This window comes from Python bivittatus, unplaced genomic scaffold (assembly GCF_059951505.1).
Source record: "Python bivittatus isolate LINGU-HERP-01145 unplaced genomic scaffold, Pbiv_v1 ctg000570_np1212, whole genome shotgun sequence".
Classification (NCBI taxonomy): Eukaryota; Metazoa; Chordata; class Lepidosauria; order Squamata; family Pythonidae; genus Python; species Python bivittatus.
In genome coordinates, this window is record NW_028277097.1 from 11,644,704 (window position 1) to 11,669,821 (window position 25,118).

The 25,118-nt window shown below is 39.2% G+C and overlaps 1 protein-coding gene across 2 annotated transcripts in view; it reads right to left on the minus strand.

The window, feature by feature from the left end:
* Window positions 1-25,118, minus strand: part of ONECUT2 (one cut homeobox 2) — a 116,482-nt gene that overhangs the window by 43,055 nt on the left and 48,309 nt on the right. The window contains exon 2 of one of the 2 annotated variants that reach the window (XM_088153061.1): window positions 1,518-16,699. The exons of the other annotated variant lie outside the window; for it this stretch is intronic. Coding sequence (XP_088009187.1) covers window positions 16,413-16,699 — 287 coding nt within the window. The 3' untranslated portion in view covers window positions 1,518-16,412. Of the gene's footprint in view, window positions 1-1,517; window positions 16,700-25,118 lie in introns of those variants that run through there. 2 annotated transcript variants of the gene reach the window in all.

Here is a 25,118-nt window from a genome sequence, read left to right on the forward strand (position 1 = left end):
CCCCCACTGACTGCAGTCCAGCCAAAGGAGTATCCAGGACACCATCCATTCCAGTATTGTTAGTTAACTTTCATTAATTAAGACCTGAGGACCCAGAAAAGATGCTTGGCCAAGTCCAGCCAGCTCCATTCTGCATATTTGGACTTACTATGCTGACAGGGAGGGTTTTCTATGTCTTTGGATCGGTGTAACTACTGCGAAGAGTGAACCGTTTCCCTGAAGGGATGGAGGAAATAAAGCTTGTGGATCCCATTCTCTTTCTCATTTACTAGATGTTGCTATGTTTGTTTTTTTTCATATATTCAACACAGTAGCTGTTGCAGTCATTGTATTTCAGTAGGTGGGGTGGAAGGTGGGAATCTGATACTGTACATTTTTTCCCCGTTTCTTTGCTTTCTGCTTTGGGATTCTGCTTGGTTCCAATATATTCTGTTTATATATTTTACAAATACATCTATAGTTCAAGGAAGCTACCTTTAGCAAGCCCTGCAACTGATGGAACTTTTCAATAGTGGGAGAGTAAAATGAAGCCTTTTTGCAACAGTGCTATTAGGTTCACCATGAAACGAAAGCACTCAAGGCTGGACCCCATGTGGTGAGTGATGTTTTGCAGGAAATGTCTCTTTAAAAAAAAAATCATTCTTATATTCCCAACTCAGTTTGATAGCCTAATAGAAAAGGTATCAGGAGTCAGGAATATCCACAAAAACGGTCTTGCTCTGAAAAAGAGACCTTTGCTTATTCTCGGTGGTTTAGAGCTCCTTGGATAGTGTTTTTGAGCCTACCTTACTATTGTCATCTGGCCAGCAAACAGAAGCTGCCCCTTTCCCCCCTATTACCTTTCCTTCCATTGCTCCGAGTCTTCCTAAATGCTTAGGTTTCTTGATCTGAGTACAGTGGTGTCCGCAGGGTGTGATTAAAAAAGATGGAGGCCATCAATGGTGTGATCAAAGCTCTGCGTACACATAAAAAGTGGGCGGAGTTTCAATCCCACCACTGTGGCCACCAACTCAATGTTTTTGACCACACCCTGCAGACACCTCTGTCTGAGTAAGTCCCACATAGAAGAATTCCATCATGGTTTCATGTCTGAAGCTGGGCGTGGGGAGGGGATGAAGACAGGATACTTATGAATTCCCCTCCAACTAAAGTGAATGCAAGGATCCTGCTTGACCGCTCAGGAAATATTCACTGAAATGTTTTTCTTTGAAAAGAGTGATCAAACTGAGAGAAACTAGTAAAAAAAGAGACCGCAGATGAAATTTTTGGCACATCGTTTGTCTAAAATAGAGCAAACCTTGTGTCCAGGGACACTTCCATTGGTGTATCTGAGCCTTTACGGAGATTGGATTTACTCAGTTGAGGCACTTAATTCCTAATCCCAGACCATCCTATAAGTAGCACATGCTGTGTCTTTTCTTCTAAGTTCAAAACCCCACCTGAGAGTACCATTTTCACTGTGCAAGGATGAAAAAAATGCAGACTTTTCCTCATTTATTCAACTTTGACAAACCATACGTGTTTTTCTCTTTATTTTTCACATCAAGAACTATAAATTAAGACTTTGACACATATACAGTAATTTGTTATTAAGGTAAAGGATGTCTGTTGGCACAAATAACTGAGTAAAAACCATTTAATAATAAAATAACATTCATTCTGTAGCTACTTTATTTGTTTGGAACACTCGATTTAACATATCACCTTCACAAAGTTAAAAGAATAAAAAACAGAAATAACAAAACAAAAAGCAAAAGCAGAAACCCCAAGACATATAATGGCATTATAAAATATTCCTTAAATTACAAGTATTCTTGGCAAAACATAGTAAGCTGGGCCACCTGCTCTCTGCTTCAACAGCTGCAGGCTTGGCCGTTTTCTCATACCCCTTATTTCCTTTGGATTGAAAGAATAAAAATGCATTTGAAGATTATGCGAACATTACAACAACTGCATTTTGGTTAAGAACGATGGTTTGTGAGTCTGTTTTTAGTATAACTGGAATTTACTTGAAAGAAATATTTGATTTGCTTATTGCGGAAGAACATATAAAGCTTTTGGGAAGTTTTAACACTGTTACAATCATTAACTGTCTTACAAAAAACCTATTTAAAATCCTTGTATCCATTACCATCTTTGGCAGATAAATAGGAAAACAAAAATAAACAGACCATAGTACAAAGTTTTGTTTATCACAATCTACTATTATAAGGCCAAATAAAAAATATGCTCCTTTGCACTAATGTAAGCACACGTCCAGTATATTCTTAATGACAAAAGACATATAAACACGCTACTGATGTTCAGGCTGGACACTGTTTTGTATAGCAGATTGCAGTTTTCCACACAGCCCTATTCCTAAGTTGCACCCTCCTAGACAAAGTAAAGTGTACTTAGCAGTTTTTTTGGCTTTATGGCGCAGTTGAATAGGTAGGTTTTAGGAAGAAAGTTTGCAATTTGTATCAGTGAGAGCCCAAATATAAAGGACAATCCATATGCTTTGCAAATTCTGCTTTAGACTAGGCTTGTAATCATCCAGGCTGGTTTAAATCTTGTGCCTTAGTATGGGAGGCAATGTGGTGCAGGTATACGCTCAAGGCCTCCTGCATAAACCATGAATGTGCCCTGCAACTCCTGTTAAGTCACAAGCATTTTGACGTGCACTCTCAGTTTGCACAAGAGTGTCCAAAGTAATATTTCTAACTTGGACGGTCCCTGGGAGCAGCCTATCCCGTGTATATGGTTAGGCCAACCTAGTGCTTCAATCCCCAGACAGTGGACTGGCTCACCAGAAACCCCTTGGAACTTTCTGCTTTTGCATTAAGAACTCAGGTCAACAAAGGCTCACCAGATAAATATAATACTCTTCATTATTCTTCACAGCCCCCAACATATAGCTAAATCTTAATTTATAGGCCTAGATACTGTACATGGTTGGCAAAGGTCTAAAAAAGACTCCTTTTGGGGGGAGGGGGAAAGTAAGGTAGAAAATTTAACAAACACCCTTCAAACATGCTTGAGAACTAAGATCCAGTTGCATAGGCAAGGTAGATGAACAACCATTAGAACTGTGCAGGGTTTTGTGTGTGTGTGTGATGTGTGTGTGTGTTTAGACTGAACTATCAAAACAGTCTGTTGCCAGTCACAACAGGCAACACAACTGTAACAGACTCTGCTAATTCTGGTGGGGTTTGGTTCATGCTAAATGTTGACTGTCTTATTACAATGCTTCCCTGCCCAAAAGGGGACATGTGAACATGGTCAGTCCTTCTCTGCAAATGCTGGAAAACACTGCCAGTTCTCACCATCGCTGTATAAATTTGCAATAATATGACCTATATTGCTAGTTATTATTATTGTTATTATTTACCATAAAGCCAAAGGAACTCCTTTTGTGTTAGAAAAAATGCACAGCTCACTCACATTTCCAGTAAGAGGTGACTTTTCAAACTACCACACATAAACAACGTTTGTCTTAGAAACAGGGGAGCTATTGGCTAATTTTATTTGTTAATATTAATTTCCAATATTATAAGTCAAATTCAATTTGTACTGGACACATGGTTATTTCTGAAAAATGCATATTCAAATGGAAATGCCTTCTGTTTGCAAACCGCTATTTCAACTTTATGAGACAGAACTGTGCACATTTTCACAGCCTAAATGCATGTATACACAAAACTGCTCCACAACCGCTAACGGATAACAGGCTTCATGCATAAATAAAATTTCATTAAATGAAAAGGAAACATCTATTTCCAAATGAAAAAAAAGTTGCTATTAAGAACCACAATGCATTACACTGCTAAGTTTTTTTTTCTTTTGCTTCATGCATCAAAATGATAGCACTGAAATCATAGGAGTTGCTAATTATAATACTACACTGTTAAACACAGAACAATTAATTGTTCAGACCAAGTAGCACAAATGTAGAAAATAATCATACTTTTTTTTTTTTCCAACAGAGCAAATTAACACAGATTGTTTCTTCAGCAAAATATGAAAACTGTAAACTTTGGGCTCATTCTGCAACTTTCCCCAATCCGGAATAAATAAAACATCCAAAAGGAAGAAGACTTACATACACCTTTAAGCGCACCGTTTTTTTTCCTGTCTATTACAAAAGCACAACCTAAAACGTATAAAGCTTTTTTAAAATTTCTTTTAAATCACAGTTACCAAAATGAAACAAGTGAATAATTTATTACATACGCTATAATAACATTACTCTAAACACTATTATCTATGAGGTATATCTGAGAAAATTCGGTAAGGAATTGAGCGGTCTGCGTTGCCAACATGCCCAGGTTTATATTTTAAAGCTTTGGAACCATGAAGAGAGAAAGAAGGAGAGAGAAGGAGAGAGAAAAGAGAAAAAGGACCTTTGGTATTATTATTACAAATCATGTTCTTTGCAGGGTTGCATCGCAAAGCACCACAGTACAATAAGACCACCAGTTTCAATAATGGCGGCCCAGTTGACGCTGAGGTATTCACAGGAAGAATTTAAAAAAAAAAGCACAGAGAGGTCTAGACTGGCAAAATCGTTGCTTTGGTTCAAGCAAGGCACTCGTCCTGTGGTAAACTCACACTTTGCACATGAAGCATGGGTCTGATAGAAAACGCAATTGCCGTCAAAAAGTCCTGCTAATTTTGATGCTTTTCTTGTATTTGGATGTTTGGCCCTTCCTGGACATTCCCTTGAGGGGCAGGAAGTGTGTGGGAGAGGAGGAAGCGGAGGCTGGGAGGCTTAATGCAAAGATCTAGCATTGCCTTCCACCCAGGGAAGGCGTCCTGAGAATCGTTATAGCTCTATGTCGAAGGCATATTGCCATAAAATATACACAGTAGGATCCAAGAAAGGAGGAAGATGCTATTTAGAGAGAAGGACGCAACAAGGCAAAACTGAATTGTTGAAGGATGGGCTTTTATTGTGTTGACGAAGGGCACGCTTAGTATGGGAATTAAAAGGTCATGCTCCCACTGCTAACACCTTGTTGGGAAAAAAAATCCTGTGGGGAGAGAATTACCACCTTTCAGTTTGCCCATAGATATTTTATATTTTGCTATCCTGAATCTCACCCTAGGATCACTTTTGTGATTAAAATTATAGGTAACCACATTGGTCCTTGAGGAAATTGTTCAAAAGCTACAGATTGGGCAAAGTTATGTAATCTTTCAGGGTTCTTTTTCCTGTTGGATGAAACAAGGTAGGGTGGAGTTAGAAAAAGCTGAACATGGTGTTGCATGGGCTTATAACGGTCAAAGTTGCCATAGTGCTAAACGTGTTATTTCCTAACGTTGTTCAACAAAGCAAACAACAATTTCCTAGCAGTGTAGGCTGGAGGCTATAGTACGGATACAGCACGATGGGTATCTTGCGGCCCTTCAGCTACAAATGGATCGCTAGGGCCTCCCCCATGATTGTACTGCTGACATTCAATTGCAAACGACTAAATGACAGCATTGTGGATTTTGATTTAAAAGAAAAATAAGCCTCCAATAACTGTGTTTGCTTTCCAATTCATTTAATATGTCTCTTCTATAAAAACTCTTCTATAAAAACTCTTCTATAAAAACTCATTAGAATAGGCTGTTCTTCTGCCCCTGCCTTCTCCAATGACCTGGCTCCATCTCTTTCCTGAAGCTGGCTACAAAAAGTTTCCCAATTAATATCTCCTCTCTGTTACCAGCCCTGGGAGGGAGGCTTCCATTGAAGTTCCCCTTTTAAATGCTCTTGTTGGAAGTCCAAATTGGTGGTCGAGAGACCGTCGCTTCTTTCTGAGGATCAGATGTGAGATACATGGATGAAACTTGCAAAAAAATCACTTTGGTTTCACAAGGCCTTTTGATCAATTATCTGGCCATAATTTAAGAAGTTCTTGATTAAAAAAAGATTTTTTAGGTGTATTTTATGGATTTTTTTTTTGCATATTCAGTATATTATATTGTTTCAATAGTTTTACTCCTGTTTGTTTCACTGCTGCATAATTATTATTATAATCATCTAAACCCCAAGACTATAACTTTACAAATAAATAACAGAAGGTTGAACGAGATAATTTAATCTAATTCACTGTTGGTTTTTTGTTGCTGTTCATTTTTAACAAAACTTCTTCAAGGATTCAATGTAATTAATATGGTAGTATTAACTTTCATTTTATCCATTTTCGAATACATCTAGAAGATCTTGTATTATCCATGAGACCTGTTTTCCAGTATCTTGCTTCTCACCACATTAAGCACATGAGATGCTCTCAAAATCCCACATAAAGGAGATGAAGGGAGTAGCAATCTCATTTTGGTATATTGCCTCAGGAGAAAATTAATACACTTCTCATCTAAGGCAGCAGCAGTCAGACTACATTTTTAAGTGTATGTGTATGCATGTATATGTGTGTATATGTGTGTGTGTGTGTGTATGTATGTGTACATGTGTGTGCACCTCTGTGGGTTCATGAACCTTCTGTGAAATCTCCCAGAAGCCTCCAACAGGATTTGTTTAGCAATTTAACAGCTGGCCGAAAAACGAGTTGGACCAAAAACTGCAGTGTGCGCTCTGTGAGCAAATATATGGCCAGCTGGAGCTTCCCTAATCATTCCAGTGCTGCCACCCACTCCATGCATTTGAACAGACTTTTGGGGCAGCTTTCTTTTCTACCAGAATGAAAGGGGAAAGGGGGTCGTGCTAGAATTTTATGTCTTAAACTTCACTTTCAGATGGGCAGAGTGCAGAGAAACATAGAAGCACTTTGAACCAACTGAAAGAAGATATAGCCCAGTTATCCAGCCTTGAATATTCTGAGTGATGTCTGAGTGATGTTAATTCTATTTATTTTTGAGGGAGGCTGCAGTCTTAAGCATACTTAGCCCCCATTCTTGATTATACTGTTTGGGCTTATTGGAGTAGAAGCTGAATCCATCTGAAGGGCGCATGTCGCCTGCATTTGCTTAATGGCAAGATTAAGCCTGTCTGACCTTTTTTTAAAAAAAAAATCCTAATGCTAAATATGTCTTCCTTGAAACTGCACTGATTTCAATAAATCTTAAATTTAGATGTAGGAACTTTGGCCCATAGTCTTAAGCACCAAGGGATCTTTCTGGATGGCTTCTCTCAAGTTTATTTCAGTTCCATTACAATAGGTTCACTTAATTCCACATAATTACAGAAGTCCTTAAGGAAGGAAGTAGGGAGGAAGGAAGTCCCAGTTGTGCCTCCTGTCTGCTGGATGGGGCTGATGGCTAGGATCCAAAAATCTACTTATGGCTCACCAAATAGGATCTTGCACTCTTTCCTCTGTAAACAGCAGATCTTCCTGTAGGACCCATCACAAACTGCTTTTGCAACTGGACTTCAAAAGTGGCTTGAGCTGTAGGATCTGGCTGGGTACTTGTCAAAGGGGCTAAGAAGTTACATGAAGTTTACACAGTCAGATCCTTGTTGCATTTAGCAGGCAGTTCATTAGTCTGTAGTCTGTAGTCTGAGTCTGAGTCTGAGTACAGCTCTCTATGGTGAGAGTTGAGGGCCTTTCTCCCCGACATCTTTTTGAGTGGATACCCCAAAACTATAAATCCACCAAACATGCTTTTCCATGCTAAGGAGATACTAAATTTCCTCCATTCTGGGGGGAATTCCAGCCAATGTCCCACCCAGGTTTAGCCAAAAGTACAGTAGCTAACCTCAGATATCAACTAGTGATTGCACAAAGGGATTCGTATCCTCGTCTGTCCCATTTGGGTTGCTCCTGAAAGGCATGCACATTCCTACCTATCCCATTCTAGGCGGATAGGTGAGCACACAGAAACCTGAATCTCTCTTCTTGAAGACTGTGCTTAAGATCAAGCTGGTAGAATTCCCTTTCGAGGCAGAAGGGGAGGGACACGGGGGTGGGAAGGGCAGTGGCCAAGATAAATACAAAAAAACCAACTCCTTCAGAATTAGCAGGTCCCTCTAACGTTGTTTCTTGGGTGGGTGGGTAACTGAGTTGCAGCTGTACATACTGGATGTAAAAGAGAAAACGTTAAAACTATAAAGAGCACAAGCAAAATGCAGACCGCACAGAGAAAGAAATCTTTGGTATCTTTGGTATCAACACGATTAAAATTACAAATGGAAAAAGTCAGTGAGGTAGCCTCTTTGGTTCTCACTAGAAATAGAAAGTTTTTTTTCCTTTTTTCCTGTTTTTTTAAATCTTTTTTTGTTTTTTTGTTTTACACACACACACACAAAGTTCATTCTTGGAAGCAGCTACTTTAAGGGTTTCTCTCTTTTTAAAATTATCTACTTTTTTTTGCTTGTTGTTATTTTATATTTTTCCCCCAGCTTAGGTTTTTAAAAAGCCACAAAGTTCAGGCAAAGTGTTGTAGTGTTTTGGTTTTTTTCTTAATCCCCTGTTGTTCCTGAATGTATAGTTTTAGACAAAATATTCCTTGCTTGTCCAAAAAAGGAAAAAAAAAAAGAAATAAAAATTCTATTGTTCTGACAGCAAATAAATTGTAGTGCTTTAAATTGATTTATTAAAAAAAATAAAATATAAACTATACAAGGGCACCTTTAGTAGATGCTGAATAAGTTAAATAAATAAGTTATATTATGAAGGCATTTATGTGCCATAATAATAATTAAAAGGTATACCTCACTATTTTTTTCTTTTATCTTTTAAGTGAGATGAAAAGGAGGAATTAATTTAAATAACTTAAGGGTTGATCATTTTATAAACCATTGATACTGATTAAAATATATAAAACATACCTCAGTTTGGGGAGAGGGATGTGAGAGAGGTTAATTTTTTTCCTTAATAATTTTATTATTATTGTTGCTGTTGTTGTTGTTGTTGTTATTATTATTATTATTATTATTTTGGTAACCTGAAACTGTAACAGAATCTGGAAACTTTACCAATATTCCCTGCTGCCCCCAAATAAAATTTCTTGAACTAACTTTAGATTTGCATCTAGGATGCACTACAATTCTAGGTTCATTAAATAAGCAAAAATTAACTCTAGCAAATAAAAGGCAGAATCCTGGCAAATGACAATGAACACACCCCATTGAAATATACAACATATTCAGGTACAGCCTCCATTCATTTCAATGGCACATGCTCAGGAGCAAATCCAGGTGATTTGCAACTACAATAAACAAGAACGTCATCAAAATAACCACCAAAATCAATCAATTAGACCCCCATCCCTGCAGCTTTAGCTCCAGCTAAACTCCTATTTACAGTACAAGATGGTACCTAGACTCGGTTTGCACAACAGGATCGTCTATGGAACGAACGCTTAACTAGAGCTAAGACTTCAGATCTGGATCCCCGCCTAATTAGAATAAACCTCAGAACTGATCAACAACACAATGGGTTATAGCCCAAACGTACCAGGACAGAAGTAAAGGCTTTGTAGTTAACCGGCAGAACATTTAAAGAATAACAAAGAAAAAATAATTCCCGTAATAAATATAGACTAGGCCAAGCGGCATCTGGAAAGATCACAAAATATGTAAATATTCTGACAAGCAAGAAAGAAGCTGCAGAATTTTTGTTCCCCCATTGCTATGTCATTTCTGCATCTTGTCGTTTTGCATGCTTGTTGGTCTTGTTTTGGGTTCGAAAAAAAGAAAAAAGGAAAGAAAAGGAGGTTGCTATTCCCATAAGTCGGTCTGAGCTTTACATTTTGCTGGTTTTTGTCCTTCGTAAGGTCTTTGGATTTAGCTTTAGTTAAGAGAGATCGAGAATAAAGCTATTCAACCGAAGTAATCAAGCACATTCTTTGTTCCTCCACAGATGATTAAACAATATCCAAGGTTTCTTGAAAGTTGAATTCATCTTGGATGTGCCCATGAAAAATAACTCCAAGTATAAAGGTAAAAAGAAATGTTGGGATACTATCACACCTTAATTCCTCTGAGAAAGAGAGTGTATAAAATAGGCGGTACTCGAGGCAAGCAGACAGATGCTTAAATCAGTACGGACACATAGCATGCTTAAAATGCGGTCACCATCCCCTAAAATCCCATTGAGTTGCTGCCTGGGGAAACCATCGTTATGTGACATTGACCAGCAAGGCAGCTGCAACATACAACATCTGATCAGGGCAAGACCATGCAAAATAATTTCAGATTCAGATTAGGGAGAGGAGAAGCCATTTAGATTTTGTGGGAAGGGATGGAAAGAGAGTGAATAACCAGGAAGTCCCAGAGAAGACTCTGTCTGGGTTAGAAGGAGCTCTCTAAACTGTGATTATAATGGGATGCCAAGTTTTAATACTTTTCATGTATCATGAAAACCAGAATATGCTTCTTGTCTGAATAAACAGAGCCCAGCCCTCAGGTTCTAATCAGGCCCTGTAATGGTTTATTATATCTTTCCTTCAACATTACAATTGAGGGCTCAGAGATGAAATCACCATTCCTCTACAACAGTGTTTCTCAACCTCAGCAACTTTAAGACGTATGGACTTCAACTCCCAGAATTCCCCAGCCAGCTTGCTGAGGTTGAGAAAATTGCTCTAGAGTAAAGATTAGTGGTAGATCTACAGTATATATGTGTGAATATCTGTATCTATATATATTCATGCACAATAAACATAAATGCATTCCACATAAAAATGAACATTCCTGCATACAGTGTAGACCATAAATCTTCCATACCACCAATCCTAGCTTTAACACAAAGCTGAAATGATGAAGGAAACCGAAGCTGTGGTAATCTTAAAATCCTATTTGTTTTCACAAATAGGTCTGGCCTTTGGATAAATTATGAATGCCCTGTGCCTGCCTCGAACCTTTTAAGAAATCTCAGTCAGACTGGCTTACTCTCTACTGTTTTGAATAATGTACTACGTATGACAACTATATACTGTACCATCCTTTGAAAAAAGTGCTTCATAAAACACGGACGTGAATTAAAAGTATTAATTGATCTGATCATTTCAAACACTGAATCATTTTTGGGATGGGGCCCAGAGCAATTGCCCCTGCTGCTCCTCTCAAGATAGGGCAAGTGAATTAATGAGAACAAAATCAGTGGTTAGCTGAACAAAAAGCATCATTTCCTGTCTCATGGTAAGATTTTTTTAATTAAGTCTTTTTTAATGCACCTAACACACATGAGTGCTTAGATAAAGCCAAAGGAATCCACCCTTGCTATCTATAATGTGTTGGCCTTTCAAATAGTACTTTTTTGCAGCAAGAGATCTGATTATTATGGCTACCAGACTGAAAATCAGTCCCAAACTGAAAAACATGGATAACTTCTCTACCTTTTTCCATAAAAAGCTTAGACCTGAAGTGACTATCTCCTCTCCTCACAGGTCCAGATCAATTTGTTCTGGTATCATTTTGTGAGGCAATTCTGGCTCAGCCACAGCGTCAACTCATCTTGGACAGTACAGGATGTCCATGTTATGTCTGTTGGATAATGTGAGTCATTGTGAAGTCCTCCATTGCTCTATTGCTTTTAATACCAGTGCAAGAGTCTCTTGGAGCAGAGTAAGAGATGAATTCTCCCCTTCCTAGCCCCGCAGATGTTTTTGTCTTTGACTAATCATCTTATTTAGCTTCTTCCTGCTAGACCACAGGATGGCACATGGCAGGACTGGGGTGCTGCTGCCGTTGCTATTACAAATTTCTCCTCTTACCATCACTGAGAGATAGGAAAAGAGGAATGATACATAGAGAAAGAATTTGAAATATTATGCAAGTTGGTAGGTGCTATACTGGACCAACATTGTAGATTACTACCATAACTTTCAATGCAGAGGCTTCCATCCTGCAGTGCATTGATTCAGGCTCTTAACAATAATGATAATGATGAAAACCCCTCATTAACAACTGGGAATATCATTAGATCAAGCTGTCAAGGATATCATTAGATCTAAATCTATGGAGACCTCAAAAGTATCAGTAGATCCTAGACCTGTGATTTTTAAACTGCTTTCTGGAGAAAATCCTTGGATTCCTTAGAACTTATATCAGAGGTATATCATGGGAAACAAGCAATCCAAGAAAAATAGCATGCTTATCACTGCTAATGATTCCCTGCAGCATGGTGGAGGAGTTGTGTCCAGGCTACAATTGCAGTTCATGCAGAGCAGCCTTTCTAACTTAGGGTGCTTCCAGTGTGTTGGATTACAGCTTCCATTATTTCCAGTGAAAGTGGCCAACAATCATGCTGCTTGGGGATGAGGAGGGTGGGAATACAGCACCCCTGAAAAGTGCAGGGTTGGCTGATGAAGGGCAAGGGTGAAACCATCTAGGTTTGGTTGGGTGGAAATGAGCATGTTTTCCAAAGCCATTCTCCAGAATTCCTTGTAAGTACCGGGTTCTATGGGCATTACTCAGTAGATAAAGACACATCAAAATATTTTCTGAAGCTAAAAAGAAACCAGGCAGTCCTTCTACAGAGTTATGATCATTCATTCTAGCAAGTATTTAGCAGAGAACCTATATGTATATCACCCTCCCTTGCAGGCAAAGAATCATCTTTGAAAAGAGGCAAAAGCATTTGGTTCTTGGACTGAAATAGCACATTCATTTCAGTAAGAGAGGGAGGTACAACCAAAGGCCCCCAAAGGGGCCCCCAGAACTCCTCCAAAAGGTTTTGCCAAATTTTAATTAGAAGCACAACAGAAAGGGGAAGTTATGAAATATACAGAATGCCACTCTACGGTGGCACTCTATGCATTTCATGAAGGGGGCTACATTAAATTTAGTTAGAAAAGGTGCTACTAGACTCTGGATTTTTTGCACTGCAGATTAACACGGCTTTCTTCCTACAAGAAATACATAGAGAGTAATCATTTTAACATTTTCTAATGAGTGACATTCATTTCCAAATCAGGTTTAACTAAACCCAACTTAGTTTTTGCTCCAGACATCTCCCACTGGTTTTGTCTTGAGGCTATTCACTTTGCGGAGTGTTGCCCTGGCAAACCCCTTAAAGACTTGTTGTGCAATCCTGTAACTGAGATGTGTTAATAATCTGAGAAGCACTGAATAAAATAAAAATGAATAAAAACTACTCAACAGCACTGCATGTATGAATGGATGGCTCACAGGTCTAGCTCTGTAAGTAAACACATTTAATTAACTTGGTTCTGTAAATTTAATGGTGACTGTATTCATTTATATCGTCTTTTTGTCATACTCATATGCAGATAAATATCAGCAAAATGGTTAGACTTCCACTGAAAAACTTAAGTTCTTCCATGTTGTTTCTTAGGGGCAGGTTGCTGAACTGGGAAGTTCTGATTTTAGTTTATTTATTGCTCCAAAACAGCATGTATAATAAGAAGCAAACTCCACCTTTTTGTTCCTGAGCCCCTTGTATCCAGTTTGCTCTATCGCTACAAGGGCTCTAAATTCGTAGAGAGTAAGCAAGAAGACCTTGACTGAAATATGCAGGAACTGTTACCTAGGCAAAAGGGGCTGAAACATTTTTTAAAGTCCAGAACAATGAGATAACATTCAGAAGTGACTCAGGCAGATGCCTCCCTGATTCACTGGATTATAAGGAGGAGGAGAAAGTACAGCACAATCAGACTTGCAAGATTGATGTCAGCCCCACTAGCTAGACCAGATCAGGAAATTAACTCCATAGGAAGGTTTTAACTACTTTTATTGAGATTGGCTATAATAACAGAATCTTGCAAGTGTGTGTGCTCTGGCTGATGGAAAGATCACATCAGTAGATCCATACTATGAGTTAGAAACAGCAGTCGGTATTTTGGATTTTTAGAATAAGGGCTATAGGCTTACTAGTATCAGTAAAGACTAACATCTTTGACTCCTGTAGGTTGAGTTCCTGAGGTCAGCAGATGGGAACTAAATGGAACAATGATGAGACCTTATGATAGGGGCGTGCTAGGCAGACAGGTAAAACAGAATATGGGTAGAAAGGAGAAATAGGGTATAAACTGAAGTAGCTTTAGAAGGGAGGCATGATTTTCTAGGTGAAAAGCACTGATCTAGCAGAAAGACCTGGATGGTCATCATGTCTCAACAGTTTAAGAATCTCATTGAATTACTAAGTCAAACTGCCAGAAGGATTAATTGTTCACTGGCTATATTATATGATATTAGGGTTCTTTCTAACAGAATGAGATTATTCCTGTATCAGTGAATACAAATATACTGTCTTCTAGATTGACAATACTTTTTCCTCCAACCCCCATCCCTTAGATGAACATTTTAAAAAGCATAAAAATTACATAGCCCTGTTGATTCAAAATTAGCATTTGACTGATGAGATTTTCTCTCCTATACCAGGTTTGGTTACAGGCTAGCTTAGTATCCCAACACCTTATACTTGGAGCTCATGGAATCCTTAGAAGATTCCATGTGGGAGCAGAAACTAGGAAAAATAAGAAAAGAACTTTAAAAGTCATCCATTTTGTGTGTGTTTGTTTGTTGTTGCTCAAAAGAAACAGAAACCATTTACCTTAACACAGATCAATGGTGCTATAAGCATTATTAGCTGTGCAAGGGGAGAGAATGAACTGAATTAAAAGTTGTGAGAAATCCTCATTCTTTGGTATTGTAGCTGTTGAGGTCTCGGTTGCTCTGTTCCTTGTTCTTTTGAAAAAACTGCATAGGCACAAATTAAAGACAATCTTCAACTTTAAGATTACTGAGTTGTCAAATGAAGCAGCAATCCTGTTGGCTTTTCCATTCATTTCCTTTCTTGTCAACCCTTTCTTTGAACTCTGCTTCCTAAAAATGTCCCAAGATGTCTGTCAAAACACAGTGTGTTATCATTGGTTTTTTTTTTCCTGACGTGTTTCCTTGTTTTGTTTGTTTTTTTTTAATTATTATTCATTTCTTTCTTTTATTTTTCCCCTTAAACGGAACAGTTTGTTGCAGAAGAAATAGGTGCAGAAAAAGTTTCTTTGGTTTCGATTAAGTAGTACATAAAAGAGTCTCAAGTGTCTTTAAAGGATCATTACAGCATTTGGCTTGCTAGTGAACACTCAAGTGGTGTTCTAAGGAAAGGGGCTATTCACTGGTAAATGTGCACATTGCGTGACCAGAGGAATTCTGATGAGGAAGATAGTGTTTATGTATCAGTAGGTGAGCACGGTACCCTAGTGCGATTAAAAGTTAGCATTGCTACTTCACTTGAGAAACTAATCTCTTTCAGCTCACTGGGAAGGTGAGCAGGAAGAGCCATAGTTTGACCAACATAGTTGGCTAATGTATGCAAGATCTGACAAAATTGACAATGACAACAAAATGGCAATGATGTTAGAAAATAGAAAGTTATGATGGTCTTTGGTTTGCAGTATCCTGCATCTTTGGTGTGTTGCATTCTCTGACATGAAGTGGTAGGTGAAGATGGTTTTCATCCATGGAACAGACTTGGACAACACCTTTTAAGTAAGTGCGCCAGTGGTGAGTGACAGCTTGAAGGCATTTGCTTCTTTTTCCTGCTTAAACACCAACTAACTGAAATATAGAAATTATGTGGCAAAAAAGGTAACCTTAACATACTTGGATAACAATGGCATGATGAAATTAATGGTTTCTTTAAAAAAAATAGATCTTTGTTGCATTTGCTCTTTGTGTGGTAGCATCTAAACGGGCTTCCTGAGTGTGAGTCTGCACTATGTACACATAGAAATTGTGAAAACCTGAAAAAGTGTGCTTGAAACCAACATGTTCACTAACAACCCCCCCAACTCCGAGCACGTCTTACAAGAACAGGCAAAGAATCCACAGCTGTTTACATCTATTGTCTTTGTGCTTGATAATTTGGCTTCAAGGAACCAAATTCTACTGATCCTTGATCCTTCTTCTTAGACACAATTCTTTTTAAAGAAAAAAGCCAAATAGGCTAAGTTGGATTATTCTGAAAATTTTCAGTGTAACATTGCCTGAGTCTCTACCATACAACCCAGTGTTCTTAGGTCTAGTTAACATTTGTGCTCAGTATTTGTTTATTTCAGTGTTTGTTTGCTTTGGTGTAGCAGTGTGGAGAATCTAAGCATTCAGAAAATGGATGGGGTCAGATGTCTTTGAACTTTCTGTAGTGAGCAATCTGTTAAATTAGGTGCCATTTTGTTGGCTGCTCCCGGTGGCCCCAGAGATAATGAACTTTGCTTGGCTCTGTCACACCGTCTGTGAATTAATCTAAGGCATGAAAGAGCTCCTCCTGTTTCTGACATGCTTAGCCTGCCTTGAATATACCCTTGACCTGCACGATAAAGAAAGAAAGAAAGAAAGAAAGAAAGAAAGAACCCCAAAGCCTAATTCTCATCTGAATTAAATTAAATTAAATGCCCTGTGTTGCAAAGTAGTATTACGGTTTAGGAGAATTGTGCTTTCAAATCACCAGTGAAGGGCCCCATTTAGAATCCATTCCTTTTAAATAGATATTGGTTGAGTTGTGCCCAATTCAGATTCGGTTCTTTGATCATGCTTTGGTACAACTGCTGGAGGTTGTGGAGGATCCCCCGGTGCTCAGATCATCTTGCCATTTCTCGAGACTCCGCCTCCTAGCATTCATGAAGAAGTTACTGACCGTAGTAAGTTCCAAGCCCAGCTGTTGGGAGATGGTGATCTGCATTTCTTTCGATGGACGTTTGTTCTCTTTGAAAATGGCAAAAAGTGTTCTGCGTTGGAGATCAGTGAAAACCAGACGAGATTTCTTCTGGGAGTTGTTCCTATCTTTGTTTGGTTCTTGCTCTTTGCGTTTGCATGCTTGGAGAAGGAAAACACAGAGAAAGAGAGAGAGAAAAGAAGAAGAAAAGAATCAGTGCATGCATACGAACCAATCAACAGAGCAGGTAATACATTGAAAACTCCGAGGAAACTGGAAACTAGATAAACACTGTCACAGTAACTAGATTTTGCAAACTGCAGATTCCTCAGTGACTCCTCTGATTGGAACGGCTAATGCAGACTGTGGGCATTGTCATCTATCTATCTATCTATCTATCTATCTATCTATCTATCTATCTATCTATCTATCTATCTCAATTAATACCAAATCTGTGATTAACATGCAGGAAGTACCATCCAGGCAAACTAGATAGTGACATAGGATTGTATATGCTGCATCCTTAGGCTCAGGATGAACAGCTCTGTCTCTTTCCCGCAGCCACCCCACACTCACCAATTTTAGGAATGCCATATTTTTTCCACTGGAACTCTTCTCCAGCTTTTGTTGTCCTGAAGGAGGTGGTAGGTACTTTGAGTTCCTGCAGGCATTTTGTGAGTGATATACAGAATACCAGCCTAGTTGCCTCACTTTTTACAGTGTTGATAGTGGCATACATAAATAACACTGCGTTCATGTACATATAATCTTGCTTGATAGCAGTAATAGAGAAGGTTGTGGGGAAAGACTGAGACAGAATTGGAGATGATTCATGGTACTCTTTTTGCCAGTCATGCACACTTGGCATATTGCCCTAAATTAATTTATAGTGCAATCCTGTGCACATTTACACAAAATAATTTGCACTGCGTTTAGTAGGGATTTGCTTCTAAGTAAGCACACAGAGGTTAGGTTCATTCTCTTAAAATTATTGCTGACAAGCAGCATGATGAAATAGACCTGATTCAACTGTTAAAAGATGTACTTACTACAATAATGGGCCAGCCTTCTCTCCTTCTCCTAGTATCTGCCTTGGCCAGGAATGTTGTAAATTATAGCCAAAACATATAGAGTTGGGGAAAGGTGCTCCATACATCTGCTGTGCGCATATCTACATAACTGAGAAAGGGCAGCAGGAATGTCCTAATATGTTGGGTGCAATAACCTTTTGGAATGGAATGGATATGTGCACCATACAAGTACTAAAATGGTCCCTGTGGACATGAATTATCAGCCATATGTTTGTGTACATCACAAGAAGAAATAAGCACACAATCCTCAAGAAAAGAAGCTGAGAGTAGATCTTTACAATTTCATATAGAGAAAACTATGGGAAGCACCATCACTTCAAATATTGTTTAGCCATCAGTTTGCATCCAGATTTTTTATTCCACAGGCATGAAAGTTCTGCTCAGGAAGTTCCCACTAGTGATGGTGGGGGTGGAGAAGTCATTTTTGTCATTTTTGCCTTTTTTCTGCAACTTCCAGCATGACCTTTTCCATCAAATCCACCAACCCTCTAGAGCCATTGACATAGGTTGATTTGAACTATCCAATAATGAGCTGAAATTTCTGAATATGAGTTGATGTGAGTTAGACTTACATTTAACTTCTCCTTCTATCTGGGAAATGCTATGCATGATATAAATGACACCTTCTTCCAAAAAGAACAGTCATTTAGTACTTCATAACATCAGTTAAACTTGTTCTGTGTCATAAGCTAGCTATGGTGCTTCACATTTCCTCTACCAGTAACAGAGGTGCACAGGTCCAGCAGGAAAAAGTAAAACATAACAGTCAAGAATATGAAATACGAAAAGATGGACCATGCTCCCCATCAGCCCATATCTGACACTGGCAGGTCACCACATCACCACAAATCTAGAGAAACTCTTTTGCCAAAGTGGAGGTTAAACAAATTATATAGAATAAGTGCCTTTTCAAAGGAAGTGAATACAAATTGAAATGGCCCTGAAATGCACTCAGAACAGTTATTTTAACATAACAGGTCAAACTCTCCACCTAGTATTTTATATCTACTCCTGTGAACTCAGCCATGCTCTGTCCCCTGCTCTTTTCATTGTAGCATAAATAAAGGCCACATTCATATATTACATTAATGTACACAGTTGGAAACAAAACTGAGCTGATATGATTCTCCCTCTTCTTCCCTTTATTCTGAGCACCCAAAGCTTTGCCAAATGCACATTTACAAACCTGAGATTCCCTGGACTCTAATCAAGAAGGCTAGTGTGGAGCATCAGTCTTTTACAATCTGGTAACCTGCACATACCACCCACCCACCCCCCAAAAAAATTAGCCCTGAAAATTCAGGAAATGGCTCAGTTTGAGGTTTGGTTTGGACTGAACCCAATTGCTTATAGGAACGTGGTTCTACCAACAGACTCATAGTTCCTTAATCCTAGCTGCATAACGGATACTTGAAAATCTTTGTTTAATGACCTCAGTCCCTCCTTGAAACTGAACATTCAGTTCACAAGTTGGATTCAGTCCTTAGGCAGCATCTGGACATTGCTTCTCTAGCACAATTCGAGAAAAGTTCCAAAAATCTGTACAAGCATAAGGTTCATATAATTGTCTACAGTCTAGAAAGCTATAAGGCCAAGACAGTGTTGTCCAAACTTGGCCACTTTAAGATGAGTGGACTTCAACTCCCAGAATTCCCCAGCAGCATGGCTGGCTGGGGAATTCTGGGAGTTGGTCCACTCATCTTAAAGTGGCCAAGTTTGGACAACACTGGCCTAAGACCTTCCATGATTGGTTATAGAATTATGAAGGGCTTTTCTGCATGAACTCATTCCCCATTCTGTGCATCTGCAAATCTCCTTATATTGCCAATGGCCGTTCTTATAGACATAACAGCTCCCATCGAGACCCAGTTCTGCACAGCTGTTAGAACAGAAAGGGAAAGATGAGCAGAGATGCCCTGTTTGCCATTAATTAGATTTCAAAAATTAACTCAGCGTCTTGTCATAGTAGCCCTGGAGCACAGGAATCCGGAGAATAGAATATTTGGGGTACCGCATGTTTCCGTGAAAGAGAAAGGCACAGCATTTTCAGGCTGAGGGTTGCAACCACCTTTGGGTGGATGTATACAGAGTTAAGATAAAGGACTTGATGGGGCCAAGGTGAAAACTAAATTTGCTTTAAATTAATGTAAATGAAATTAAGTTAATGAAATATTCTTGGTATGATTACACCTTGGATATTTAATAATTTTGCCCTTTTCTTCCATAACAGATTTATAACATACTTGGTACTGTTTATGTGGCTCTGGGAGGCCACAGGTTATGCTGTCTTAAAAAAGAAGTGTAAAGGCAAAACACTAGGGAAGGGAGAGAAAAGGGGACAAAGGAAGACCTTTTTTCCCCTTGAAAAACTTATAAACTGAATGAAGGTGGGGGAAGATAGAATGAAGAGTGATCAGCGGAAATAAGCAAGGGCTTGCAATTTCTAAACTTCCAAGATTTTCCTAGCAAACCTGATTTTAAAAATTAGACACTGTGTACAGGGTAGTATAAAGTAATTATTGGTGACTAAGAAACTCAGATGGAAGCCACGTTGGGCATCTTTTTAATACTAAGGTGGTAGCAATGCTCATCACACTCAGTTCTGACTTTTCTCTTGCCAAGATTTTGGAACAGGATCCTTCCTTCCTTCCCTCTTTTCTTCCCTCCCTTATTGGCTAGGAATTCTGGGAGATGTAGTCTAACACATCTGGAAACTACTTGGCTGGGGAAAGTTCTATGAACCTCTTGTTAATCCCAAACATAGGTGAATGCAGATGATACTTATGTGAAATTGTATATATGCTGCCAACCTGCTTGCTAACATATGGTTAAAAAAAAAGTGGGACGTGTAGGCAGTGCCCTCCCTCCACTGCATGTTTGCCACACCTGATGTTTAGAGGCCTAATCCCTCTGAACATGGATGCACCATCAAGCTACCATAGCTAAATATATATTGCTGCTCCTTGCTTCCACAGTCATGTTTAATTCTTTTCTCAAAGGCATATAAGCTGCTGAGATCCTGAAGTGCATCATGCATGGTGTGAAAAGGCTTTTCATTCCATCTGTTGTTCTGAGTCTGTAGCCCATTCCATTAGATAGCCTGCTAGTATGAGAGGGAACAATCTTCAGGACACAGTGTGTACAGCTGTGTAGGCTTCAGTTCCCTTAGAATTAGGAATTTTGCATTCAATTGTTTTAAAAGAAGTAAATGTCTTTACACTATGATCCAGACATTTAATTCTGGAATATAGGAACATCTATTTTGAAATTCATATTTCTTCATAATTTTGGCAGCTGTTCCAGCAGCAGTATACGAATGCCTGCTGAATGCAGTGTTTATCTGCCATCAATGAGTGGTGTCAGAAGGGGAAGGAATCTTCTGGCCTTATTCATTTATTATTTAACATTTATTTATTATTTATTGAATCCCCTGTTTTCCCCTTCTGAAAGCAGAGTTGCTCAAAACTGCTTACAAAATATAAAAAGCACAAAATCTAACCTAACAACCTAATAACCAATCAATAAAATTATGCAAAAACCTCAAGACATTTGCTCAAAGACAAATGTCTTAAATTGTGGATGGAATACAAATTAAGAGGACCTTCCGATGAGTGTTCCATATGTGGAATGGCATCAAAGAGAAGGCCTCTCCGAAGGCATTTGTCCTGCAAGCAGGAATGCAACTTCGACCTTGCAGGGTGTGGAGGTTCTCTGGAGGAACAGTTCCTTCACGTTCCAAGCCGGTGAAGAGGTTAGTTGATTCTACACTTTGTCCCAGTCAAAATTCCTGCAGCTGCATTCTACACTGAGGACAGTCTCAGAGGCATCTCTGCCTAAACTGCATTGTACAAATCCAATCAGGTTGTAATGCTTGTAGGACCATGGCCAGGTCTGACTGTCTTGCATCGGGAAGGAAGGCAGTTTCGACTTAAGCATCCAGCCGCCCTCAACTCTGCCAACCTTAGTTGTTCTGATTGTGTTGTTTGGTCTGCTAAGTATAGTAATGGATCTAAAGAATCTAAATAGGCTTCAGTGGGACTAGTGCTCAAGGGAAGAATTAGAACTGAGTTGTTTCATGCACAGACAAGGTTTTCACAGGATGCAGAACTAATGAACCACTTTCCTTGAACCAGTTGCTAGAGCTGATACCCTCTAAAGGTGCTGAAGATTAACTCCTAGGATATTGAAATCCAGCACATCTGCAAGGCTTCTTAGGGGGGATCCACCAAGGGGGTTGGGTGTCAAAAAGTCAAGATGGAAGTCACACCCATGCAATTGACACCCTGCTTTTTGTTTGCATATATTGCTCATATGATGCACATAGCATCCTCCTAGTGAGATGGTCGGTGACTGAATTTGAAATATAAATTAAATAAATAAATAAATAAATAAATGTAAAAAGGTGGCAGGGAGTTTGTTCATGTGACCATGGCTGATGTTTGAGTTTTTAACAACACCCTGGCCCCCCTGCCCGGAAGCATCTGCCTGGTTATGTGACATCACAAGATGGGGGCAGTGTGGAAATTTGCTTTCTTCTTGATAAAGGCTGTTGAAATTCTGAGAAATGACCATTTGCTTTTATTTATTGTCACTTTTCAGCTCTGGGGTTGAGAGTTACCATTTAGATGGGCCAGGCACTGGGAAAGGCTCCTGTTTGTTCCAGGAAACCTCTCAGCCTCTTATCCAGGGGGTCTGTGGGATTATTACAGGTTTAATCAGGTTATATGAAATTCCCCACATCCCCCTCCCCACTGGCCTCATTCTTCTTGCTTTCAGTTAGGTTATTTATTTATGATGCTTACGTCCAATACAGTTCCTTCAGAAGCCAAGAGAAGTTATGGAATATGATCAGGAGCTCTTACCTATTCACGGTAGTTCCTAAAAGGGTTTTGGGGAGCTTATTTTATCACATAACTAATTCATGGCCTGAGGCATCCTGCATCTTATACTTATCAGTTGCTAATAATAAATAATGCAACACCCACATGCTTTTCAGTGCAATTCGGTAAATACTTTCCTTTAGCTGTTAAGTTTACCCTGGAAAAGAAATCATTGAGCTCTGATTCCATTGCCCTCCCTTCCCTTGTGTGCCACAGATATGTGAGACTCTAAAAGGGAAAAAGAGAAAGCATTTGTCTATGGTGAGATATTTTATGATGGAGGAAGTGGAGAGGAATTCATGCTGAGGGCATGGCATATAATATTCTGACTGAATCACTTTCTGCCACTGGCCAGCTCTTAGCCGTGAATCTAAGACTGAGCAGACATTCAGTTATTTGTTTGGTTCTTGTTGCCAAAAAGGAATGTCGTCGTCATCATCATCATCATCATCATCATCACCATCTCTGAGGACCTGGCGTGCAGGGAAGTGCATGTTTTTTTTTTTTTTTTTTAAGAAAAAGACATGCCTATTTCTAAAATACACACAGTACTATAAATCTGCAATTTGTCTACATGTTGGTGATGCAGTCCTGAAGGGGGGATTTGGAAGACTGCAAAAACTGGACTTGGGGGCACCAAGTTGGCTTGCTCTGATTTTAGAAGTGTCAAATTTGGGATCAGATCTCATGGCTGCAGGCAAACAAAAGGAATCATGAGCACATGGATATAAATTTCACACATATGTGTGAAATTTGTGCATGGACCACAATCAGTGGGTCTAAAGGGAGTTGAGGTCCCAAGCAGTTGGAGGACACCAAGTTGCCTATCTCTTGTTGGTCGGATGACAGTTTCCAAAGATGATAGTGAAAACTTTCAGCTCTGCTCCTTGACATCTTTGCAGTAGAATTCCAGTGTACCCCATAGGCTGGTCAGCATCCTCAGAAAACTATTAAATGATTGGACATACTACTGGTAACACAAAACTGTATCTATCATTCTCTGCGTATCTAAAGGACGTTGGGAATAGGAGGCTTTGAGCAATTCTGCCACGATGCCTGGCCACAGCAATGGATGTGGGCTGGCAAACTCATCTCTGGGCTGAGCTCTCTTTGGTTAAGAATAGAGTCCATATTTATTTATTTAGTACAATATTCATAGCCTACCCCAGTCTTAATGGATGCTGGACAGGATACAAAAAAACAAGTCCCAAAATTGCATTAAACATTTATAATAATAGAAATCAACAATAAAGAAACCTTGTATATCAAAGATGCCATTCACTTAACCTATGGGCTAAACACCCTAATACGGAACAGAGTTTCGGGCGTGTGCTAATTGCGCTAATTTTCAAACTTTAATATCTAACAGCCAAGATACTGTGAAAGGAAGCTTGCACTAGCTACGGGTTTGTCACACTGTTTATCTCAGGGACAATCATGTCCATGTCCTTCAAAATGGTCCTCTGCAAGGCTGGGAGGACTCTCCTGAATAACTTGGGGGTTACAAAGAAATTGGATAGTCCCCCTTCCCCCAGAAGGGACCAGCCACCCCTTCCTCTGGACTAGAGCCCTTTCCAGCTGGCCAGCCAGCATCCAATCCTTTCATTTCTCAAAATGTATATCCTACCTTACTGTCAACATTTCAAGGCCGTTACAGATAATAATTAATTAAAACCGTAATTAAAAACAAGCACGTACCATAGTTGAATTGTCATCTGATGTGCAAGTTCCCAGAATAAAGTCACAAGCATAGTGAACCTCTGTTCACTATGAGCCTCAACTTTGGCAATTTATTTTAACTGAAAAGTGGATTTAAAATTTTTGCCCTCCAGATTTGGATTTTAGACAAAAGCTTAAATCCTGAGAAACTTCTCTACAACTTATTATGTGCTTCCATTCTGGCCTTTCAAAGTTCTGGTTTGCGCTTGCTGCGAAACATTTTAATGTTTTCATATCCTCGCAGGCCAGCAAGCCCAGAGATGCATGTCTCCAGATGGCTGGGACCTGGAATGAGAGGTGTGAAAGGTGCTTTGTTGCAGCTGGACTGAACACCCTTCCTGTCCTGCTTTATCCATGGTGGCCTATTCATGCATGCAAGCTACCACTCTTCTGTGTGACATGAATGTGTACACATGTGCAGAGACAATGACAAAATGGGTGTCTTGACTGATGGCCACAATAGCTAGTTTTTTGGACAATAGGAAGTAGGTGGACATCTCTTTGCAAATTCTCCACCAACTGTGAACAACTGTTTGCATAATCCATTCCTGAGTTAACATGTCCTTGGATATATTATGGAGAAGTGATCAGACATGTAACAATGATGAGTGATTAATGTATTACTTTATAAGTATGAACTGGAAACTGAGTTCAATTACCACAAAATCTTTAATGAAACAGGCTCACTGTAGCAGAATGCTAGAAAAATTAGCATTTAATGCTGACAATAAAACTGTTAGCACATTAGTTGATCTTGTAAGATTAATGGACAGCAGGGAAGTTCAGAATTCATAAACCTATCTTTTTGAGATATCTGAAGCCTCTGGGCCTGCATATGGTTTTCTTCCAACCCGGTAAAAAATAATCTCTACATGAAATGCGAGCAACAT